Consider the following 25,431-nt stretch of genomic DNA (forward strand, 5'->3'; position numbering starts at 1 on the left):
AATCACTATTAGAAGACTCACCAGTAAAGATATACCCGTCTAAGGGGAATGTATAAGAAATTGCAATTTATATGCAGCATGGGAGTCAACAGAGGCCACTTATGCATTTTACGGGTGGCTTAAAGAAGACCTGTTTTGTGAATGCTGCCCAGTCACCAGTATTACCTGTGGACCCCTCACAGCTGATATTGTCCCCATTACTGACTAACTATGCCTTGTTCTGCACTGTCTGTCTCTGTGTTGGTGGTGGCTTTGCTTTGGTGAACTGATATATGTTGGGGTACTAGTGATTTCTCAGGTATAGCTTCCTCGCCAGCAAGGAGAACAGGGAGCAGTACAGCAGTGACAGCACCAAATATCACTACCAAGCTACCAGGCTCAAAAGCAGGGAGATCCTTGCGCTGCAGGTTATTAAAAACAGCTTGGCCAAGATCTTGGCCATCATGTCAAGGTAGATAGATATTGGCCATCATGTCAAGGCAGACAGATCTAGGCCATCACGTCAAGGCAGACAGATCTTAACCATCACGTCAAGGCAGATAGATCTTGACCATCATGTCAAGGCAGATAGATCGTGGCCATCACATCAAGGTAGATAGGCCTTGGCCATCACGTCTAAGCAGATAGGTCTTGGCTATCATGTCAAGGCAGATAGATCTTGGCCATCATGTCAAGGCAGATAGATCTTGACCATCATGTCAAGGCAGATAGACCTTAGCCATCACATCAAGGTATATAGGCCTTGGCCATCACGTCAAAACAGATAGGTCTTCTTGGCTATCATTTTGAGGCAGATAGATCTTGGCCATCATGTCAAGGCAGATAGATCTTGGCCATCTTGTCAAGGCAGACAGGCTTTAGCAATCACATCAAGGTAGATAGGTCTTGGCCATCATATCACAGCATATTGATCATGGCCACCTTGTGAAGGCAGACAGGCCTTGGCCATCACATCAAGGTAGATAGGTATTGGCCATCATGTCAAAGCAGATAGAACTTGGCCATCACATCAAGGTAGATAGGTATTGGCCATCATGTCAAAGCAGATAGAACTTGGCCATCACATCAAGGTAGATAAGTATTGGCCAATGGCCATTACGTCAAGACAGATAGGTCTTTGTCATCTTGTCAGGGCAGAAAGGCCTCGGCCATCACATCAAGGTAGATAGGTCTTGGCCATCTTGTCAAGGCAGATAAGTCTTGGCCATCACATAGTTACATAGTAGGTAAGGTTAAAAAAAGGCACAAGTCCATCAAGTCCAACCTATGTTTGTGATTATATGTCAGTATTACATTGTATATCCCTGTATGTTCCGGTCGTTCAGGTGCTTATTTAATAGTTTTTTGAAACTATTGATGCTCCCCGCTGAGACCACCGCCTGTGGAAGGGAATTCCACATCCTTAATGCTCTTACAGTAAAGAACCCTTTACGTAGTTTAAGGTAAAAACTCTTTTCTAATAATTTTAGTGAATGGCCACGTGTCTTATTAAATTTCCTTACACGGAAAAGTTTTCTCCCTATTGTGGGGTCACCAGTACGGTATTTATAAATTGAAATCATATCCCCTCTCAAGGGTCTCTTCTCCAGAGAGAATAAGTTCAGTGCTCGCAACTTTTCCTCATAACTAAGATTCTCCAGACCCTTTATTAGCTTTGTTGCCCTTTTTTTTACTCGCTCCATTTCCAATACAACCTTCCTGAGGACTGGTGCCCAGAACTGGACAGCATACTCCAGGTGCGGCCGGACCAGAGTCTAGTAGAGCGGGAGAATTATCGTTTTATCTCTGTTGAGATAAAACGATATGAGTTGATCCCCTTTTTAATGCCAATATTCTGTTTGCTTTGTTAGCAGCAGCTTGGCATTGTATGCCATTGCTCAGCCTATCATCTACTAGGACCCCCAGGTCCTTTTCCATCCTAGATTCCCCCCAGAGGTTTTCCCCCCAGTCTATAGATTGCATCCATATTTTTGCCACCCAAATGCATTATTTTACATTTTTCTACATTGAACCTCATTTGCCATGTAGTCGCCCCTCCCCCATTAATTTGTTCAGATCTTCTTGCAAGGTTTCCACATCCTGCGGAGAAGTTATTGCCCTGCTTAGCTTAGTATTGTCCGTAAATACAGAGATTGAACTGTTTACCCCATCCTCCAGGTCGTTTATGAACAAATTAAATAGAATTGGTCCCAGCACAGAACCCTGGGGGACCCCACTACCCACCCCTGACCATTCCAAGTACTCCCCATTTATCACCACCCTCTGAACTCGCCCTTGTAGCCAATTTTGAATCCATGTACTCACCCTATGGTCCATGCCAACGGACCCTATTTTGTACAGTAAACGTTTATGGGGAACTGTGTCAAATGCTTTTGCAAAATCCAGATACACCACGTCTACGGGCCTTCCTTTATCTAGATGGCAACTCACCTCCTCATAGAAGGTTAATAGATTGGTTTGGCAAGAACGATTCTTCATGAATCCATGCTGATTACCGCTAATGATACCGTTCTCATTACTAAAATGTTGTATATAGTACCTTTTCCCCTAAAGAGTTTACATACTATTGATGTTAGGCTAACTGGTCTGTAATTCCCAGGGATGTATTTCAGGCCATTTTTAAATACTGGTGCTACATTGGCTTTTCTCCAATCAGCTGGTACCATTCCAGTCAGTAGACTGTCAGTAAAAATTAGGAACAATGGTCTGGCAATTACTTGACTGAGTTCCCTAAGTACCCTCGGGTGCAAGCCATCTGGTCCCGGTGATTTATTAAAGTTACATTTCCCAAGTCTAATTTTAATTCTGTCCTCTGTTAGCCATGGAGGTGCTTCCTGTGTTGTGTCATGAGGATAAACACTGCAGTTTTGGTTACTGAAGCCCCCCGATTCCCTCGTGAAGAATGAAGAGAAGAATAAATTCAATACCTTCGCCATCTCCCCATCCTTTGTAACCAGATGTCCTTCCTCATTCTTTATACAAACAAAATTTTCCCCAGAGAGGGTGGAACTTTAGAGGCATAGATTGTCAAACAAAATTAAATGTTATTTAAACAATGTGTCAAAAAGGTATTACAGAGAAATTTTTGTTTTATCACATATCATAGGTACAAAAAATTATTAAAATGTTGCTAACTATGCATAAAACTTTCGAGTGTACGGTGTCTCCAGAAATCTCAGAGGAACAAAATACACCCAAAATGTAATCACATGTAAACATTCGATGAAACCTACGCGTTACGGAGTGTTCCACACTCCTTCTTCAGGGATAATCTGATATGCAATAGTATTGTACATGTAACCATGCATCCAAAGAGCAACCAGCGTCAGGGCAGTATGGCCAAGGGCCAAAATAGGATGAATCAATAGGTTGAGATAAAAAAGATGAGTTCCTGTCTGATGAAAAAAAGGTGGACATTGAATGTTTACATGTGATTACATTTTGGGTGTATTTTGTTCCTCTGAGATTTCTGGAGACACCGTACACTTGAAAGTTTTATGCATAGTTAGCAACATTTTAATCATTTTTTGTACCTATGATATGTGATAAAACAAAAATTTCTCTGTAATACCTTTTTGACACATTGTTTAAATAAAATTTATTTTTTGTTTGACAATCTATGCCTCTAAAGTCCCACCCTCTCTGGGGAAAATTTTGTTTGTATTACATTTGGGATGTTGGCTGACCCTAGCAGATGAGTTATTTTAATTACACCTCCAACCTTTTTGATATTTATTCCTCATTCTTTATGGGGCCAATATGGTCTGTTCTCCCTTTTTTACTGTTTACATACTTAAAGAATTTCTTGGGATTTTTTTTTGCTCTCCTCCGCTATGTGTCTTTCATGTTCTATCTTAGCCGTCCTAATTGCACCCTTACATTTCTTGTTGCATTCTTTATAAAGTCTGAACGCTGATGATGATCCCTCAACCTCGTATTTTTTGAAGGCCTTCTCCTTTGCTTTTATATGCATTTTTACATTGGAGTTAAGCCATCCAGGACTTTTGTTCGCTCTTTTTAATTTATTACCCAATGGGAAGCATTGGCTAATGCACTTATTTAATATGCTCTTAACCTCCCTGGCGGTATGATTATTTCGGATTTTAGGCGCTGAAAGCGGTACAATTATTTTGCATGGAAATTTGGCGTTTTATATTGTAGGTCTGTAATTCTTAACAATAACACACTTAGATCTGTCCAAACCAGAGTCTAGTAGATATCCCGGGTATGATAAAGTTTGAAACACAAAAACATAAATTATAATATAATAAATAAAAATAAATAATTTAAAAAAATAAAAATAAATAGTAATAAAATAAATTTCCCCACGATTCACTATCGCTCAATTCTGCAAGTGTTCTAATTTACTATCGCTGTTTTCTAGATGGTCTAAAGCCACTTTTGACGTAAAGGGACACTTTTTGGTTGCTATGGACAATCTCCAGTTTCCAGGCAGAAAGAACAGTATATATCATATAAAACTGCATGCAGGGCATGGGCCAAAGCACTGGGGACAAAAGGGATGTGAAATCATTTCATACAGTACTGTAATCTGTAAGATTACAGTACTGTATGTGTTATGATTTTGAAATTTTTTTGAATTTGCCGCCAGGCTCCGCCCCCATGCGTCGCGACGCCTGCAGGGAACGGAGCCTGGCAAGGAGAGGCTTCAAACGAGGACAGAGCACACGGACACAGCGGGGGACATCGCAGGATCCCGGGGACAAGGTAAGTAAAGCCACACCAGGATCCTGCAATGTAATCCCGAGTGTGGCTCGGGGTTACCGCTAATGGTCCTGAATTTTAACCCCGAGCCACACTCGGGAAAACCGCCAGGGAGGTTAAAGCAAACCCATCTCTCCTCCGTGTTCTTTGTTCCTAAGATTTTATCCCAATTCATGGCTTCTAGCAAGGTTCGTAGGTTAGGGAAGTTGGCTCTTTTGAAATTCAGTGTCTTTGTATTCCCCTTATGTTTCCTATTTGTGATTTATACTGAAGCCAATTGACCTGTGATCGCTGTTACCTAAATTGCCCCTTATTTCCACATCCGTGATCAGGTCTGTATTGATGGTAATCAGTAGATCCAGTTTTAGATCCGCTTTATTTCTAGTTGGTGCATCTAACATCTGAACCATGAAATTGTCCTTAGGAACCTTTAGGACATTAAGGAACTGGCGAGCCTTAAATGAATGCGCGGTTCCCTCCGCCCAGTCTATGTCTGGATAATTAAAATCCCCCATTATGATAACACTTCCCATCCTTGCTGCTAATCCAACTTGTGATAGGAGATCCGTCTCCACTTCCTCCCTCAGGTTAGGGTGCCTATAGCATACTCCCAGTATTATTTTCCCCTTAGCTTCATGCCTTTGGAACTCTACCCATAAGGATTCCACCTCCTCCCTAGCTCCCTTAGTGATGTCATCTCTCACACTCACTTGTACATTATTCTTGATATATAGGCATACCCCTCCCCCTTTTTTACCCTCCCTATCCCTGCAATAAAGGGTATACCCTTGAATGGTTGTCAGCCAATCATGAGAGCTGTTGAACCAGGTCTCTGAAATTCCCACAAAATCCAAATCCTCCTCGTACAACAGTATCTCTAGTTCAACCATCTTATCCGCAAGGCTCCTGGCATTGGTGAACATGCCGCGTAGTTTAGACCGGTCGCATACTATCCTCTTATTGGGTGTTCTGAGATTGCAACTAGGACTTGTTACTATACTTACCTCGGGTTTATGTGCTTTAGTCAACCTACCATTAATGCCCCCAATACTATCCTCTGGAATATGTTCCACACTGACTATCTCTACCTCTGTACCCTCCCCCCATCGCCTAGTTTAAAAACCCCTCTAACTTTTTGGCCATATTTACTCCCAGCTGATCTGCACCCTCCTCATTTAGGTGCAGTCCGTCCCTTCTATAGTACAGGTTATTAACTGAGAAGTCGGCCCAGTCCTCCAGGAACCCAAACCCCTCCTTACTACACCAGCTCTTCAGCCACTTGTTTACTTCCCTAATCTCCCTCTGCCTTTCTGGTGTGGCTCGATGTACCGGTAGTATTCCTGAGAACACTTGGAGGTCCTTTTCCTCAATTTAGCTCCTAAGTCCCTAAATCCTTCTTTAGGACACTCCATCTGCCTCTGATTTTGTCATTGGTGCCAATGTGCATCATGACAGCCGGGTCTTCCCCAGCCCCTCCCAGTAATCTGTCCACAAGATCCGTGATGTGCCGAACCCGAGCGCCCGGTAGACAACAAACAGTTCGGCGCTTCAGGTCTTTGTTACAGATTGGACTCTCTGTCCTTCTAAGAATTGAGTCCCCTACCACCAGAATCTGTCTTTCCTTTCTCTTTGCTGCCCCCCCACTCTCATAGGAGAAGTTCTTCCCCTGGCAGCTAGGAGAGTCCCTCAGCTCCAGCAGTGCTGGTCCCTGACTGGTTTCACCAATGTCACTCAACGGGGAGTACTTATTGGGATGCTCCAACCCTGGATCGGCCTCCCCGGCACTTTCCCCTCTACTCTTTCTGACTGTCACCCATCTACTCTTTGCTAGTGCCTGCATCTCTTTGTCTCCACCCTTCTCTGTGCTGGCCCCTGCCGGCACCTGCCATGTACGTTCCTGGATCTCCTTTAGTATGGAGGGTCATCTCAGTGATGACAGTTACTTCCCCAGATTAAGAACCTGGGCTTCCTGGGAAACAATGTGCTTACATTTTACACAGCAGTATTCACCCTCGATCGGATGATCAAGGAACGCATACATGCCGCAAGATGTACAACGAGTCGCATCTCCACACCCGCTGGTCATCGTACCTACTAATTTAATGAGGATTGGGGCTTATACCCTGTCCAAATTACCTAACAACTAGCTTCCTGACACTAATACTCAACAAGACAATACACAGGTACTCAACAAGACAATACACAGGTACTCAACTCGCAGACCAACGTGCACTCGCAGACCCACGTGCACTCGCAGACCCACGTGTACTATTAACGATCCACGCGTACTACTCAGGTACTCAAAATACACAGGTACTACCTGACACTAATACTCAATACAGCCCACGTGCACTCGCAGCACTCATGTACTTACAATACATAGGTACACACTCACCCTACGCAGGTACTTGACCCCTGTTATAACCTCTTGTTTTCAACTCCGGTTTTTAACTCACCACTTAGTCTAGTTCCGCTGACTTTGGTTTTTAACTCACCACTTAGTCCAGTTCCACTTGGACAGAGTTCCAGCAAGCTCAAAGATGAACAGGCTCACAACGAGTTCTACAGAAAGTTATATAGGCCTCAAGCACCTATGACCAATTAACAATTTCCCTTAATTAGTAGGCTGAAGGAAGCAAAAAAAAAAAAAGGCTATTTAAAAAGTGACAGAAAAAGGTGTTAAAAAGCTACAAGGAAAAGCCCTAAAAAGAACCTAGATACACAGCAAACACCAGCATTCAAAAGCAAAACTTGTTCACACTCTCCACTCAAGGTTCCCACTGTTTACCTTCAAACCAGCAGTCTGGCAGAAATGCCTTGGCCATCACATCAAGATAGATAGATCTTGGCCATCACATCAAGGTAGATAAGTTTTGGCTATCGTGTCAAGGCAGATAGATCTTGGCCATCGTGTCAAGGCAGATAGATCTTGGCCATCATGTCAAGGCAGATAGATCTTGGCCATCGTGTCAAGGCAGATAGATCTTGGCCATCGTGTCAAGGCAGATAGATCTTGGCCATTGTGTCAAGGCAGATAGGTCTTGGCCATCATGTCAAGGTAGTTAAATCTTGGCCATCACATTAAGGTAGATAAGTTTTGGCTATCATGTCAAGGCAGATAGATCTTGGCCATCGTGTCAAGGCAGATAGATCTTGGCCATCATGTCAAGGTAGTTAAATCTTGGCCATCACATCAAGGTAGATAGGTTTCTGCCATCTTGTCAAGGCAGATAGATCTTGGCCATAACATCAAGGTAGGTAAGTCTTGGCCATCATGTCAAGGCCGATAGATCTTGGCTATCTTGTCAAGGCAGATAGACCTTGTCAATCTTGTCAAGGCAAATAGGCCTTGGCCATCACATCAAGGTAGATAGGCCTTGGCTATTATGTCAAAGCAGATAGATCTTGGCCATCACATCAAAGTAGATAGGTCTTGGTCATCATGTCAAGGCAGATAGATCTTGGCCATCATGTCAAGGCAGATAGATCTTGGCCATCATATCAAGGTACAGTATCTCACAAAAGTGAGTACACCCCTCAGTCACATTTTTGTAAATATTTTATTCTATCTTTTCATGTGACATTACTGAAGAAATGACACTTTGCTACAATGTAAAGTAGTGAGTGTACAGCTTGTATAACAGTGTAAATTTGCTGTCCCCTCAAAATAACTGAACACACAGCCAATAATGCCTAAACCGCCGGCAACAAAAGTGAGTACACCCCTAAGTGAAAATGTCCAAATTGGGCCTAATTAGCCATTTTCCCTCCCCGGTGTCATGTGACTCATTAGTGTTACAAGGTCTCAGGTGTGAATGGGGAGCAGGTGTGCTAAATTTGGTGTTATCGCTCTCACTCTCTCAAACTGGTCTCTGGAAATTCAACATGGCACCTCATGGCAAAGAACTCTCTGGGGATCTGAAAAAAAGAATTGTTGCTCTACATAAAGATGGCCTAGGCTATAAGAAGATTGCCAAGACCCTGAAACTGAGCTGCAGCACGGTGGCCAAGACCATACAGCCAGTGGCAGCTGGTGCTCACAATTTTTGGGGGGGGGTGCAAAAATACCTAAAAAATACTGAACCCCCAGTGCTCTGCGCCCTGAGCCCACCCTATTTTGAAGCCTATTAGAGCCTCTAGCTCTAATCACATGCTTCAAAATACACCCCCCGCCTATCCCCGCCATAGTATTTCATGTGTCCGGCATCCTGAAAGGGGCCAGGCACATAAATAGGGAGGGAGGCCGAGGCATCGGGGGGGGGCGGCGCCCATGCGCCCACAATGCACATGGGGGGGCCCGCGTCACCCGTAAATTGGGGCCCCGATGACGGCTTTGCAGAGTGCACAGAGGACACGGGAGGCTGTATTTCCGCGCTAGCCAGCTGAGAGGGGGCGGGGCCGTGAGCTCCACTGATGCTCTGTCCCCGCCCCCGTGCAGCCTGTATGCTGGGAACAGAGAGAGCCAGTGATCGGAGTGGGAGCATCAGTGGAGCTCCCGGCCCCCTGGACCTCTGTATTCCCCAGCCAGTATAGAGGGGGCGGGGCTGGGAGCTCCACTGACGCTCCCACTCTGATCACTTCCAAGCATACAGGCTGCACGGGGGGTGGGGTCAGAACATCAGTGGAGCTTCTGGCCCCGCCCCTCTCCACTGGCTAGCTCGGGAATACAGCCTCCCGTATCCTCTGTGCACTCTGCAAAGCCATCATCGGGGCCCTAATTCACGGGTAGCGCAGGCCCCCCAACAAAGATTGGGCCCAGGTCAAGTGCCCCGTTTGCCCTGCGCTAAAGACGGCCCTGACTGTGACATACTGAAGCAGAGCATGATCCCCTCCCTTCAGAGACTGGGCTGCAGGGCAGTATTCCAACATGATAACCACCCCAAACACACCTCCAAGATGACCACTGCCTTGCTAAAGAAGCTGAGGGTAAAGGTGATGGACTGTCCAAGCATGTCTCCAGACCTAAACCCTATTGATCATCTGTGGGACATCCTTAAACGGAAGGTGGAGGAGTGCAAGGTCTCTAACATCCACCAGCTCCGTGATGTCTTCATGAAGGAGTGGAAGAGGACTCCAGTGACAACCTGTGAAGCTCTGGTGACCTCCATGCCCAAGAGGGTTAAGGCAGTGCTGGAAAATAATGGTGGCCACACAAAATATTGACACTTTGGGCCCAATTTGGACATTTTCACTTAGGGGTGTACTCACTTTTTGTTGCCAGCGGTTTAGACATTAATGGCTGTGTTGAGTTATTTTGAGGGGACAGCAAATTTACACTGTTATACAAGCTGTACACTCACTACTTTACATTGTAGACAAGTGTCATTTCTTCAGTGTTGTCACATGAAAAGATAGAAGAAAAGATTTACACAAATGTGAGGAGTGTACTCACTTTTGTGAGATACTGTAGATAGGTCTTGGCTTTTATGTCAAGGTAGATAGATCTTGCTCTCCAGCTTCCTCTCTAGCAGAGAGAACAGTGAGCAGTACAGTAGTGACATCATCAAATCTCAATCCAAATCTGGTGAAACTAGCAGTCAGAGGCAGCAGAGCCTTAGATGACCCCACACTGCAGATAGACAGCTGTGATACTACAGAACAGGAGTGCCTAGGTACAGGAAGTTCACAGAAAGAATTCGAGACAAAAGGTCGATTTTGAAGTGAACTACTTAGGCACAATTAACCTTTCTAGATGTTCCTTTTAAGAGAACAAACCTTCACTTTTTGAGTTCAGGTCCCCCGCAAGTGCTTTTTTAAGCTATATAAATCAGGGCCAATCAGCACCAGATTTAGGCCCACCCCTGTAGGGGCCGCTGGTGAACCACTGTCCCCCAAAGGTTGCCCTGACCTTGCAAGCCACCGGACACCTGGGTTCTGACATACTGTAATTAAAAAAAAAGAGAGTACAATTGCAAAAGACACCAGAGAAACAATAGAGATCGCAAATGGGTATTTTACTAGATATTCTTAAGTTAACAAGAGAAAGAAGAATGTAAAATGTTAGTTTTCCTCAAATTACAAACTTTAGCATTAAACAGAATTAAGGAGAGAACCAGGCCCTAAGAAAACCTATGACCCCAGGTACAAGAGGGAGAAGAGAAGACTTTTTGTCAGTCAGCTCCCTCTAAGCCCTGATGCCACAGGTGCTGTAAGCTGATTCCTCTGGGTGGAGGAGTCCTTGAAGTCTCTGACTTCTTTAGCTAGCTATGAAGGGGTCCAAGATGTTGCTGTGCAATGGCGACCAGCAAAAGTGAATAGAACAGACAAGGTGTTTCTCAGTGAAAGGCCTTTCGATGTAGGAAGGGGGTAGGTAAGCGTGTCTTTATGCAGTGTCTCTGAATGTACTGCTAATTGTGGGCTGCTGCCCACTCGCCAATCCTAGAGGTACCAAGGCTCATGGAGAAAGGATGTCCATAACGGGCTCCTGGGGAACCTGCAATCAGATGAAAGATGCCTGACTGGCCACCTGACGACCCCGGTAACAGCGGCATCTGCGTAGGAGTAGGTGAAAGTGTCCCCAAATAGCCAATCTGACGATGGGAGGATCCCTCTCCAGAGATAAGGCTCACTCACAGAAAGGCCCTCTACGCCATCCAGACCTTGGCGCCCACTCACACCGACCAGGAAAGCCTAGCCTCTCGCTCCTGCAGCTGTAGGTCACGTGTCCCAAGAGAGCGAGCCCCTCCCCGGACCGTTCTATTTATCTTCTCACCCAGAATTCTTTCTCTCTCCAGCCAGCTGAAACTTGTAGTTTGCCACAGCATTAGATCCATTGGAATCCTGGCTTTCCAGACTACATGTCCCACAATACCCTGCTTTCAGGGACTCTCTCCCTCTGCAGTCAGGAAGTGAGGCAATAGTCCCCATGCTGGGCACTAGAGAAAATAAACTCAATCCGATCTTCAAGAGTGTCCCATGATGGCAAAAGCGATATAGCCAGAGCTTGGCTACACAGAAAAGGTTCATCCAGTGCCTAGGGCAAGGATGCAGAACTGCACCCCCTTCCCCTGTGCCCATTATCTGACCCTTATTTCGGCTGCTTGTGGCTTGCATGGAGTGTGCGCTGCACATGGGTGGTCAGTCACTTACTTTCTACCAGCTACAAGATAGTTGTGCTTGAATGGTGTGTTCAGACATGAAGCTGCAGGCCACTGATTGTCGGTCACGGATCTGGAGCGTGAATGAGGGTGAAAGAATGTCACACACACACACACACACACACACACACCCCCCACACTGCAGCGCCTGGGTCAGCTTCCCCTCCTGCCCGTCCCTTGTCCCGGCCCTGGCGCCAATAGCTGATTAGCACCACTTTTAGCCTCAAACAGCTAAACACAGTTTTTCCCTTAACAGAAGCTGACCCCTTGTGTGTTCTTTTCCCTGCAGGAGAGAGTGGAGCTGGGAAGACAGAGGCCAGCAAATACATCATGCAATACATTGCTGCCATCACCAACCCCACCCAGAGAGAGGAGGTGGAAAGGTACGTTTGCGGTCACTGGAAAACATGGTGGGTTGTCAGCGCTCACTTACTCCTGGGAAGCCTGGGCAAATTTTTGAAGTTTTTCATAACAGGGTTTTGTGATTTCAAGAGGTTCTCCAGAATAGAGTTATGCAGTACTAGACAGAGAATTCACTTTCCTTTACATCTGCCACCCACCTAAGAAGGAAAAACTTGAATTAGGACCATCATATTATATTTTGGTGAATGGCAGACATGTGACAGATCCAGCTATCAATCTTTCCCTTTACTAAAGACTGGCGAGGAAGTAGAGGAGAGACTGCCCTAAAATAACCCAGCTGTTGAGATGTCATTCATAGATACACTGTACAGTAGGTCTTGGCCATCATGTAAGGTAAATAGATCTTGGCCATTCTGTCAAGGCAGATAGATCTTGGCCATCGTGCCAAGGTAGATAGATCTTGGCCATCATGTCAAGGCAGAAAGATCTTGGCCATCATGTGAAGGTAGATACATTTTGGGCCATCATGTAAAGGTAGATAAATCTTGGTGATCATGTCAAGGTAGATAGGTCTTGGCCATCACGTCAAGGTAGATACATTTTGGCCATCATGTAAAGGTAGATAGATCTTGGTGATCTTGTCAAGGTAGATAGGTCTTGACCATCATGTCAAGGTAGATAGATCTTGGCCATCATGTCAAGGTAGATAGATCTTGGCCATCACGTCAAGGCAGATAGATCTTGGCCATCATGTCAAGGCAGATAGATCTTGGCCATCATGTGAAGGTAGATACATTTTGGGCCATCATGTAAAGGTAGATAGATCTTGGTGATCTTGTCAAGGTAGATAGGTCTTGACCATCATGTCAAGGTAGATAGATCTTGGCCATCACGTCAAGGCAGATAGATCTTGGCCATCATGTCAAGGCAGATAGATCTTGGCCATCATGTCAAGGTAGATACAGTAGATCTTGTCCGTCATGTCAAGGTAGATAGGTCTTGGTCATAGCTTAGGGACTAATCTTCCTAAGTGGCAGTAGGAACCTACTGTCCAGGGAGGCCAACCAATAATAATTTATTGTCAAGTCAGAAAAGTCCCAAACTCTTCAGAGAGAAATGAAAGAAGAGAAATTGTTTTTTTACAAGTATGATATACGTCTTAGGAAATGACTACCATATATGATACTGAAACAAAACACAGACTATCATTGGTGACTTCAGCCAGCTGCAAAGTAATGACTCAGATGGGACAGTCAGAGCCGTCCCTAATTGTTGAGTAATTTGTACAGCCCCCATCCTCACAGAGGGTAACCACACAACTTATTTTTATTACTTACATGCCTCGTCATCATGTGCACTATTTGGTGGACCAATATTTTTCCTTTTTTTACACCTCCACACTACAGCCTTTACTTCAAAACTTTATCAGATTTACTTTAATCGTCTGAAGTTTTGACTTTTAAAATGTTTCTCTATATCTGTACTATATATAAAACGTAATAAAAAACAAAACAAAAATAATACAATAAGTTAAATATATATATATATATATATATATATATATATATATATATATATATATATATATATATATATATACATATACACAGTTGTGCTCATAAGTTTACATACCCTGGCAGAATTTATGATTTCTTGGCCATTTTTCAGAGAATATGAATGATAACACAAAAACTTTTCTTTCACTCATGGTTGGCGTTTGACTGAAGCCATTTATTATCAATCAACTGTGTTTACTCTTTTTTTTATATCATAATGAAAACAGAAACTACCCAAATGGCCCTGATAACATGCACACAAGTTGACAAAAGGGGTTTGAATGGCTATTAAAGGTAACCATCCTCACCTGTGATCTGTTTGCTTGTAATTAGTGTGTGTGTATAAAAGTTCGATGAGTTTTTGGACTCCTGACAGACCCTTGTGTAGTAGAATCTCTGACCTCTTCCAGTATAATGGGAACCATCAAAGGCCAAAAATAACTGACATCCTTCTTTAACCGCCTACCGACCGGCTCACGCCGATATACGTCGGCAGAAGGGCACGTACAGGCAGATTAACGTACCTGTACGTTGCCCTTTAAGAAGCGGTTTGCAGGCGCGCGCGCGCACCCGCCGCAACCTCCGTGAGTGTGATCGTGGGTCCCACGGACTCGATATACGCGGGGATACCCGCAATCGTCTCACGGAGAAGAAGAACGGGGTGATGCTAATGTAAACAAGCATTTCCCTGTTTTGCCTAGTGACAGGACACTGATCAGCGCTCCCTGTTAGGGATGAGCTCCGGCGTGTTCGCATGGCGCACGTGCCGAGCCCGCCAGGAAGTCGGCACGGCGCAGCGCTAATCACAAGCAGTGAGACATTTCCCGATGTGCGGCTGCAGAGATTGGGAAATGTCTCCCTGCCTGTGATTAGCGCTGCGCCGTGCCGACTTCCTGGCGGGCTCGGCACGTGCGCCATGCGAACACGCCGGAGCTCATCCTTACTCCCTGTAATCGGGAGCGGTGATCAGTGTCGTGTCACACGTAGCCCCCCCCCACAGTTAGAATCACTCCCTAGGACACACCCTTCACTGCCAGTCACATTTACACAGTAATCAATGTATTTTTAACTGCATCGCTGATCGCTGTATAAATGTAAATGGTCCCAAAATCGCACCAAAAGTGTCCGATGTGTCCGCCATAATGTCGCAGTCATGATAAAAATCGCAGATCACCGCCATTACTAGTAAAAAAAAAAATTAATAATAAAAATGCCATAAATCTATCCCCTATTTTATAACTTTTGCGCAAAGTTGCGATTTTTTTTACCAAAAATATGTAAAAGAATACGTATCGGCCTAAACTGAGGGAAAAAAAATGTTTTTTTATATATTTTTTTGGGGATATTTGTTATAGCAAAAAGTAAAAAATAATGCGTTTTTTTTTTTTCAAAATTGTTGCTATATTTTCGTTTACCGCAGAGGTGATCAAATACCACCAAAAGAAAGCTCTATTTGTGGGGGAAAAAGGACGTCAATTTTGTTTGGGAGCCACGTCGCAAGACCGCGCAATTGTCATTTAAAGCGACGCAGTGCCGAATCGCAAAAAAGTGCTCCGGTCTTTGGGCAGCCAAAGGGTCCGGGGCTTAAGTGGTTAAGTGGTGGGTTGTGAGGCATAGTGGGTGCAAAGGTGGTAAAAGTCATTGGGCTCCAGACACTTCTTGGATGTAAAGAGGTTTTATTTCTTTGACGGTCCTTTTTATATTTTGTAGGGGAAAGAGGATTAGGGCCAGGACACCCTTAAGTAGTTGCAATTTCAAATGGCAGACTCCGAGACTTCAATAGGAGGACAGCCGTGCAGGGAAAGGCCCCGCAGCAAGTCGCCACATCTGCACGTGCAGGATTGTTGTCTTCCATGGTAACAGTACTTAAACAGTTCCTAACTCAAAGTAACAGTTCTCTCAGCTCCACCACAACTTCTCCTTGTAGTTCTTCAGCCCCTTGAGCTCCTAGTCTCTCACTGGACCCTCTGATTCACTAACTCTGAATCCTGTGAGCTCCTCAAGGCTTCTGTGGCGGTATCTCCCGCAAGCGTCACCCACGCTTCCCTGCTGGGTCCCTAGCTTGGAACTTCGGATACCTTCAAGCATCACCCCTGCTGACTGGCTCGGTCCCTGGCTTGACACACAAGGCTGCTCTGCAAGCGTCACCTCCGCTGGTTGGGTCCCTGACTTGATCTCCGCCTGAAGTTTCCCCCGATTCTCCACCGTGCCCGTTCGGTGAGAATACTGCTCCGGTACTTGCTTCAGTTACTTACTGTGGTCCCCGGTAGAGGCGATTGGCCCCTTTGTGGCGACAGCTTCCCCTCTACCTCTGACCACAACTGCAGAACCGTCACTTTTGGTTGGACTGCAAGTTGCAGTCCCAAACCTGCGCTGCTCTCTTACTTCTGGATAGGCCCTCACACATCCTGTCAGCCTGATGCCCTCCGGATAGACCCAATCTCCGGCCTAGCAGCCTGGGGCATATGACACACGTCCACCCAGATGGCGGTCTGAGTGGCACACAAGAACCTGGATTACCTGACCTCACCCGAATATATAGGCTCTCCCAGCAGGCCAAGGGATTCAACAAAATCCCTGCCCATTGGCTGAGATACCCCATATACTCGTAACCTGACCTTACGTTGTCCTTCTAATACCTCCAAGTGCCCGGCCACCTGGTGGTAGAAGAGGAAAATACAACCAGGTCAAACTTAGGGAGAAGTCAATGGATCCCTAGTAATTAACTACAGTAGCTTTTCCTGGCAAGGAATTTGGTGAGGAGCTCCCTGACTAAAGCCCAGGGCGCTACATCTGCATCTTCCATCCAGTGCTGCACTGACGTTTCTGGATTCTGAGTCATGGGGAAAGCAAAAAAAATTGTCAAAGGATCTGCGGGAAAAGGTAGTTGAACTGTATAAAACAGGAAAGGGATATAAAAAGATATCCAGAGAATTGAGAATGCCAATCAGCAGTGTTCAAAACTGTAATCAAGAAGTGGAAAATGAGGGGTTCTGTTGAAACCAAACCACGGTCAGGTAGACCAACTAAAATTTCAGCCACAACTGCCAGGAAAATTGTTCGGAATGCAAAGAAAACCCCACAAATAACTTCAGGTGAAATACAGGACTCTCTGAAAACATGTGGTGTGGCTGTTTCAAGATGCACAATAAGGAGGCACTTGAAGAAAGATGGGCTGCATGGTCGAGTCTCCAGAAGAAAGCCATTACTACGCAAATGCCACAAAGTATCCCGCTTACAATACGCCAAACAGCACAGAGACAAGCCTCAAACCTTCTGCCACAAAGTCATTTGGAGTGATGAGACCAAAATTGAGCTTTTTGTCCTGAACCATAAACACTACATTTGGAAAGGAGTCAGCAAGGCCTATGATGAAAGGTCCACCATCCCTACTGTGAAACACGGAGGTGGATCGCTGATGTTTTGGGGATGTGTGAGCTACAAAGACACAGGAAATTTGATGAAAATTGTTGGCAAGATGAATGCAGTATGTTATCAAAAAATACTGGAGGAACATTTGCATTCATCAGCCAGGAAGCTGCGCATGGGACGTACTTGGACATTCCAACATGACAATGATCCAAAAACACAAGGCCAAGTCCACCTGTCATTGACAACAGCAGAATAAAGTGAAGGTTCTGGAGTGGCCATCTCAGTCTCCTGACCTTAATATCATTGAGCCACTCTGGGGAGATCTCAAACATGCCGTTCATGGAAGACAGCCCAAGAATTTCCAGGAACTGGAGGCTTTTTACCAAGAGGAATGGGCAGCTTTACCATCTGAGAAGATAAAGAGCCTCATCCATAAATACCACAAAAGACTTCAAGCTGTCATTGATGCTAAAGGGGGCAATACAATAAGAATTGGGGTATGTAAACTTTTGATCAGGGCCATTTGGGTAGTTTCTGTTGTCAGTATGATATAAAAAGAGTAAACACAGTTGATTGATAATAAATGGCTTCACCCAAACACTAACCATGAGTGAAAGAAAAGTTTGTGTCTTATCATTCATATTCTCTGAAAAACGGAAAAGAAATCATAAATTCTGCCAGGGTATGTAAACTTATGAGCACAACTGTATATTAGATATAAATACATCTATAATGATATTATTATTTTTTTATATACATATTTATCTCCCTGAAGAAAAAAATAAAACATAAAACATTTGATTTAGCCCAGTTTCACAGGACAATTAGCTCTGTACATTTTTTTTTATAAATACACTCCTTAAAGATGGGGGCAAAAATGTAACCTTTTTTGGTTATTTTCTCTCCAGGTCAAATTTTCTTCATAGAGTGAAAACACCGCATGATGAACACTAGATGGAGCTGATGAGCACAGGAAATAAATACTTATTTACTAGGATTGTCATCTCCATCTTGTGGCCATAATGTGGTATTTCCTGATTCATTTTGAGAAGAACATTTGACCTGGAGAGAAAATAGGCTAAAAACATTTGATTTTTTTGCCCTCATTCGCGCGGAACGAATGTAGCGCAGTTTCAATGGATGAATAGCTCTGCAATTGTTTTAGAAATACACCCCCAACTTATACCAACACGAGTCTAGAGGAGCTCATAGACACAGAACTGTAGTGGCTTGGGCTGGACAAATTGAGCTCTGATCCTGATGTCTGTAGCCACCTTCAGACCCTGTTAGATGCTGAAATCTGACATCTTATGGGAAAGAGCAAAGTTGTGTTGTAAAATTTTGTTGACTAAAATTGCTTCCCCCACCAAATTAGCCAAGGCAACTCACGGCACTCCCTGCCACCAAGGCATTGCCCGTTATGGGTGAAGTACAGGTGGTTCACTTTAAGCGGAACACTCCTAGGAGGTTCAGACCTCCGAGCACCTCAAGGACTTCCATCATTGCTTATCTTCACCAGTTCAGATCCAGATAGAAGAAGCCTGCCTTGTACCACCCTTCACCATATCATCTTCCTCTCCAGGGTGAAGAACGTTCTCTTGAAATCCAACTGCGTCCTCGAAGCTTTCGGAAACGCCAAAACCAACCGGAACGACAATTCCAGTCGATTCGGCAAATACATGGACATCAACTTTGACTTTAAGGGTGACCCAACCGGAGGACACATCAACAACTACCTGCTGGAAAAGGTGAGCCAAACCGTACAGAGGAATACTCTACCTCCCATGCCAAGCACGCCCCCTCTAGGGCTTTTTCTGAACTTCATTTCACGTTGAAATGACCAATTTCACCTTGTTAAAGTTTCATTTAATTTGGCTTCAGATTTCTTGCTGTTTAATTTTGCGTGAAAACAAAATTGCTGCATTTTCTAACAAAGTCATGTGACCAGGATTTTGGCATTGAAATCGGGGATCACGTGGCTGTGTTGACATTCCTTTTCTAGTTTCACTCTTTCGACATCTAGAATGAACATTTTATGAAGTGATGAGGTATTTTAGTAGTAAAAGCAACCAGTAAATAACATTGTTGTTAAGGAGCGGGCGGCCGTCGCGTCCTTGACAACCGTGACCCATCTGCTGTCAGCGGGACGGGTTCCCCTGCTGGCAGCAGAATATAAATGAAAGAATTGCCAGCATTAAAAAAAAAAAACAGCATGGGGTCCCCCCCCCCAAACCTAGTCCTTATCAACCTCTTCGGGTCTGGTATGGATTTTAAGGGGAACCCCACGCCCCTAAAAAATAGCATAGAATTCCCACTAAAATCCATACCAGACCCTTATCTGAGCATTCAGGAAAGTGTGTGTGGGGGGGGTGATCAGTGCCACCCCTCCGGAACCATACCAGGCCACATGCCCTCAACATTAGGGGTGCTTTGGGGAAGGACCCCCCTCCCCCAAAGAACCTTGTCTGCATGTTGATGGGGACGAGGGCCTTTTCCCCACTACCCTAGGCAGTGGTTGAGGGGCTTATCGAAATAGGGGGCCCACAGATCCCACCCCTCCCCCCACCATGGGAATGAGTATGACGTACATAATACCCTACTCATTCACCGAAAAAAAATTGCAAAGTAAAAAAAAAACACACAGCAAGGTTTTGACAAGTCCTTTATTCAACCCCCCTCCCCCCACCCCCCCAAAAAAATGTCCCCAGTGAGTTGACATTTTCAGCATCGCGTGCGGTATTTGGGGAAGCGATGTGTCAGGTCACCTTAATAGCGCATGTAATGTGCGTTTGTGAATGGAGCCGCAGTCACACCCGTCAGTGATGGGGTTTTGTAAACAAAGCCATGTGATCATCTTTGAAATGCACAACTTTATTAACAAACCCACCTGAGTGCCACAGTCACGTGTCTATGTCAGAAGATCAAGGGAGTCCAGTTTTTTAGAAGCAATATTTTGTTTACATGGTGAAATGAATGAAGAATTAATGATTACATTGTAGCAAAACTATTTACTGTTAAAAAATATCAATTTTTTGTAAAGACTTTTAAAAAAAAAACCCTTGCAGGTAAAAGTCAATTTATAACATTTACTTTATAAACTGATCATATCGATTCTTAATAATTATTTACTTATTAAAATAAGTTATTATAAAATATTTTAAATTCTTTTTGCAGTGTTTTTTTTTTTTCTCTATAAATTATTTTTTTTCTCCACTTAGTAAAAACTTGATTTCCTGGCGCAACCCCCTTTTCTCCTCGCACGCCATAGCCCTCTTCTGTTCTGGGAGTATCCAATTATTGTCTGTGCTGGCCCAGCTCCTCTGCCCTTTTCTTCCCCTCTTCTGGAAGTGTTCAATTACTGTCTGTGCTGACCCAGCTCCTCTGCCCATGTCTTCTCCTCTTCTGGGAGTGTCCAGTTATTGTCTGTGCTGGCCCAGCTCCTCTTCCCTTTCCTTCTCCTCTTCTGAGAGTGCCCAATTATAGTCTGTGCTGGACCAGCTCCTCTTCCCTTTCCTTCTCCTCTACTGAGATTGTCTAATTGCTGTCTGTGCTGGCCCAGCTCCTCTGCCCTTTCCTTCTCCTCTACTGAGATTGTCTAATTGCTGTCTGTGCTGGCCCAGCTCCTCTGCCCTTTCCTTCTCCTCTACTGAGATTGTCTAATTGCTGTCTGTGCTGGCCCAGCTCCTCTGCCCTTTCCTTCTACTCTTCTGGGAGTGTCCAATTACTGTCTGTGCTGGCCCAGCTCCTCTGCCCTTTCCTTCCCCTCTTCTGGGAGTGTCCAATTACAATCTGTGCTGGCCCAGCTCCTCTGCCCTTTCCTTCTCCTCTTCTGGGAGTGTCCAATTACAGTCTGTGCTGGACCAGCTCCTCTGCCCTTTCCTTCACTTCTTCTAATAGTTTTTAATTACTGCTTGTGCTGATCCAGCTCCTCTGTCCTTTCCTTCTCCTCTACTGAGATTGTCTAATTGCTGTCTGTGCTGGCCCAGCTCCTCTGCCCTTTCCTTCTCCTCTTCTAGGAGTGTTCAATTATTGTTGTCTGTGCTGGCCCAGCTCCTCTGCCCTTTCCTTATACTCTTCTGGAAGTGTACAATTATTGTTGTCTGCGCTGGCCCAGCTCCTCTGGCCTTGCTTTCTCCTTTTCTGGGAGTGTCAAATTACTGTCTGTGCTGTCTCAGCTCCTCTGCCTTTCCTTCTCCTCTTCTGGAAGTGTCCAATTACTGTCTGTGCTGGCCCAGCTCCTCTTCCCTTTCCTTGCCTTCTTCTGGAAGTGTCCAATTACAGTCTGTGCTGGCCCAGCTCCTCTGCCCTTACCTTCTCCTCTTCTGGGAGTGTTTAATTACTGTCTGTGCTGACCCAGCTCCTCTGCCTTTTCCTTCTCCTCTACTGAGAGTGTCTAATTGCTGTCTGTGCTGGCCCAGCTCCCCTGCCCTTTCCCTCTTCTCCTTACATAACCTTTCATGTAGCAGGAAGGGGGGGGGTGGGGGTAAAGGGGTATAATACAGAGTGTCACGTAAGTGGGGGCTGCTGACATCACATCCAAGATGCTAGATGTCTATACAAGGGAGGGTTTTACAGGGAAATACAATAAATGCACCTCTCATTATAGGGGGGATTTTTGCTGAAATGAAAGAGTCTGATATACTCATTTCACAAGTCCAGTATATTATGTCCACTAGGTGGTGCTGAGTGTTATAGAAAATAAGTGCGCTCGTTAGCGCCGTCTAGTGGCCATAATATATTGTGAATATTCATCAGTGTTTAGAAACACTGCACCGAATGTAATCGATCGCCAGGTCGGTGTGGGTGGGTGGAGCGGCCCCATCGCACATTGATGGCCGCATCAACATCTCATAATTCTTCTGTCATTCCAGTCTCGGGTCCTCAAGCAGCAGCCGGGAGAGAGAAACTTCCATTCATTCTACCAGGTAAGAGATTCTCTGATCATCTCCTGTACTATGTCTGCAGTCTCTGATCATCTCCTGTACTATGTCTGCAGTCTCTGATCATCTCCTGTACTATGTCTGCAGTCTCTGATCATCTCCTGTATTATGTCTGCAGTCTCTGATCATCTCCTGTACTATGTCTGCAGTCTCTGATCATCTCCTGTACTATGTCTGCAGTCTCTGATCATCTCCTGTACTATGTCTGCAGTCTCTGATCATCTCCTGTACTATGTCTGCAGTCTCTGATCATCTCCTGTATTATGTCTGCAGTCTCTGATCATCTCCTGTACTATGTCTGCAGTCTCTGATCATCTCCTGTACTATGTCTGCAGTCTCTGATCATCTCCTGTACTATGTCTGCAGTCTCTGATCATCTCCTGTACTATGTCTGCAGTCTCTGATCATCTCCTGTACTATGTTCGCAGTCTCTGATCATCTCCTGTAGTATGTCTGCAGTCTCTGATCATCTCCTGTACTATGTCTGCAGTCTCTGATCATCTCCTGTACTATGTCTGCAGTCTCTGATCATCTCCTGTACTATGTCTGCAGTCTCTGATCATCTCCTGTACTATGTCTGCAGTCTCTGATCATCTCCTGTACTATGTTCGCAGTCTCTGATCATCTCCTGTAGTATGTCTGCAGTCTCTGATCATCTCCTGTACTATGTCTGCAGTCTCTGATCATCTCCTGTACTATGTCTGCAGTCTCTGATCATCTCCTGTACTATGTCTGCAGTCTCTGATCATCTCCTGTAGTATGTCTGCAGTCTCTGATCATCTCCTGTACTATGTCTGCAGTCTCTGATCATCTCCTGTACTATGTCTGCAGTCTCTGATCATCTCCTGTACTATGTCTGCAGTCTCTGATCATCCCCTGTATTATGTCTGCAGTCTCTGATCATCTCCTGTAGTATGTCCGCAGTCCCTAATCATCTCCTGTATTATGTCTGCAGTCTCTGACCATCTCCTGTACTATGTCTGCAGTCTCTGATCATCTCCTGTACTATGTCTGCAGGCTCTGATCCTCTCCTGTATTATGTCTGCAGTCTCTGACCATCTCCTGTATTATGTCTACAGTCTCTGATCATCTCCTGTACTATGTCTGCAGTCTCTGATCATCTCCTGTATTATGTCTACAGTCTCTGATCATCTCCTGTAGTATGTCTGCAGTCTCTGACCATCTCCTGTAGTATGTCTGCAGTCTCTGACCATCTCCTGTACTATGTCTGCAGTCTCTGATCATCTCCTGTACTATGTCTGCAGTCTCTGATCATCTCCTGTACTATGTCTGCAGTCTCTGGCTATCTCCTGTATTATGTCTGCAGTCTCTGATCATCTCCTGTACTATGTCTGCAGTCTCTGACCATCTCCTGTACTATGTCTGCAGTCTCTGACAATCTCCTGTATTATGTCTGCAGTCTCTGATCATCTCCTGTATTATGTCTGTAGTCTCTGATCATCTCCTGTATTATGTCTGCAGTCTCTGATCATCTCCTGTATTATGTCTGCAGTCTCTGATCATCTCCTGTACTATGTCTGCAGTCTCTGACCATCTCCTGTACTATGTCTGTAGTCTCTGATCATCTCCTGTATTATGTCTGCAGTCTCTGATTGTCTCAGATATTCAGAATTTACTGATATTTAGTGGAATTTATAGATTGTGATCTGAGATATATAAGATGGATGGTGGTGTATGGAGGGGGTTGTATCTACAACATAGACAGTAGTGAAGTACATTTCTGGTCTGATCTCATGTCTTTGTCTTCCAGCTGCTACTGGGGGCTCCAGAGTCTTTACTGAGCTCCTCCGGTCTGGGCAGAGACCCCGCAATGTACGTCTTCACCCGAGAGAGCCCCAATGTAAGTCATTCTCTGTACAGAAACAGGCGGATCTCTGCATGGCCTACTGTGACATCATAGGGGCGTTCCATAATGATAATAATAATAATAATAATAATAGTAAAAAAAAACTAATAATAATAATATTATTAAATACTAATACTGCTAATAATAATAATAAGTACTAGAACTACCACTAATACTAAATACTACTACTACTACTAATGATAATACTACTACTACTACTACTACTACTACTACTAAAAATAATAATAATAAAACACAAATAGTAATAATAATGATAAAAACTAATAATAATAAATTCTACTACTATAACTACTACTACCGCTGCTGCTAATAATAATAAGTAATATCACTACCACTAGTACTAAATACTGCTACTACTTCTACTAATAATAATAAATACACGTAATATTAAATTAAATACTAATACTACCACTAGTATAAAATACTACTACCACTGCTAATACTACTAATAATAGGAATAAAAATACAAACAGTAATAATAATAATAATACAAACTATAACTAATAATAATTACAAATACTATCACTACTGCTGCTGATGATAATAATAAGTAATACTACCACTACTAAATACTACTACTACTAATAATAAGAGTAATAATAAATACAAATAATAACAACAATATTAAATACTAATACTACCACTACTGCTAGTAATACTAAGTACAAATACTACCACTGGTACTAAATACTGCTACTACTACTACTACTAATACTAAATACAAATAATAATATTAAATACTAATACTACCACTAGTATAAAATACTACTACTACTGCTAATACTAGTAACAATAAGAATAAAAATACAAATAGTAATAATAATAATAATAATAATAATAAAAACTATAACTAATAATATTAAATCCAAGAACTACTACTGCTGCTGCTACTACTAATAAATACAACTAATAATAATAATATTAAATACTAATTCTACCACTACTGCTAATAATAATAATAATAATAATAATAATAATAATAATAATAATAAATAAAGTATTACTAAGTACTAATACTACCACTGGTACTAAATACAAAATGTATACTACTACGAATAATAAATGATTACAACTACTATTACTACTACTACATGAATACTACTACAAATAATAAATGAATACTACTTCTATGAATAATAAAACATGTATGAATACTACATAAATGCTAAAGGTGCAACTACTACTATGAATAATAAACAGATACTACTACTACTGCTTCTGCTACTATTTCTACTTCATGTTACTACTACAACTACTACTACTACTTCTTTTACTACTACTTTATGCTACTACTTCTACTTAATGCTACTACTACTTCTACTACTACTACTACTAATAATAATCATAACAAAAAATGTAATTAACTAATCCTGCTAGTAATATTAAGTAATATTAATAATAAATTAATGCGTTTTAGTACTAAATACTAATACTATTATTACAAATAATAATATTAGTAATAAATAAATGAATACTACTACTACCAAATA

The 25,431-nt window shown here is 43.5% G+C and overlaps 1 protein-coding gene across 1 annotated transcript in view; it reads left to right on the forward strand.

Moving 5' to 3' along the window:
• The window catches only part of LOC141145645 (unconventional myosin-Ig-like), a 238,484-nt gene that overhangs the window by 18,737 nt on the left and 194,316 nt on the right, over positions 1-25,431 (forward strand). Inside the window, exons 3-6 of the mRNA XM_073632482.1 lie at positions 12,112-12,205; positions 18,696-18,861; positions 21,985-22,038; positions 23,825-23,914. Of these exons, the coding sequence (XP_073488583.1) occupies positions 12,112-12,205; positions 18,696-18,861; positions 21,985-22,038; positions 23,825-23,914 (404 nt within the window). The remainder of the gene's footprint in view (positions 1-12,111; positions 12,206-18,695; positions 18,862-21,984; positions 22,039-23,824; positions 23,915-25,431) is intronic.

Source organism: Aquarana catesbeiana, linkage group LG05 (assembly GCF_042186555.1).
Source record: "Aquarana catesbeiana isolate 2022-GZ linkage group LG05, ASM4218655v1, whole genome shotgun sequence".
NCBI classification, from domain to species: domain Eukaryota; kingdom Metazoa; phylum Chordata; class Amphibia; order Anura; family Ranidae; genus Aquarana; species Aquarana catesbeiana.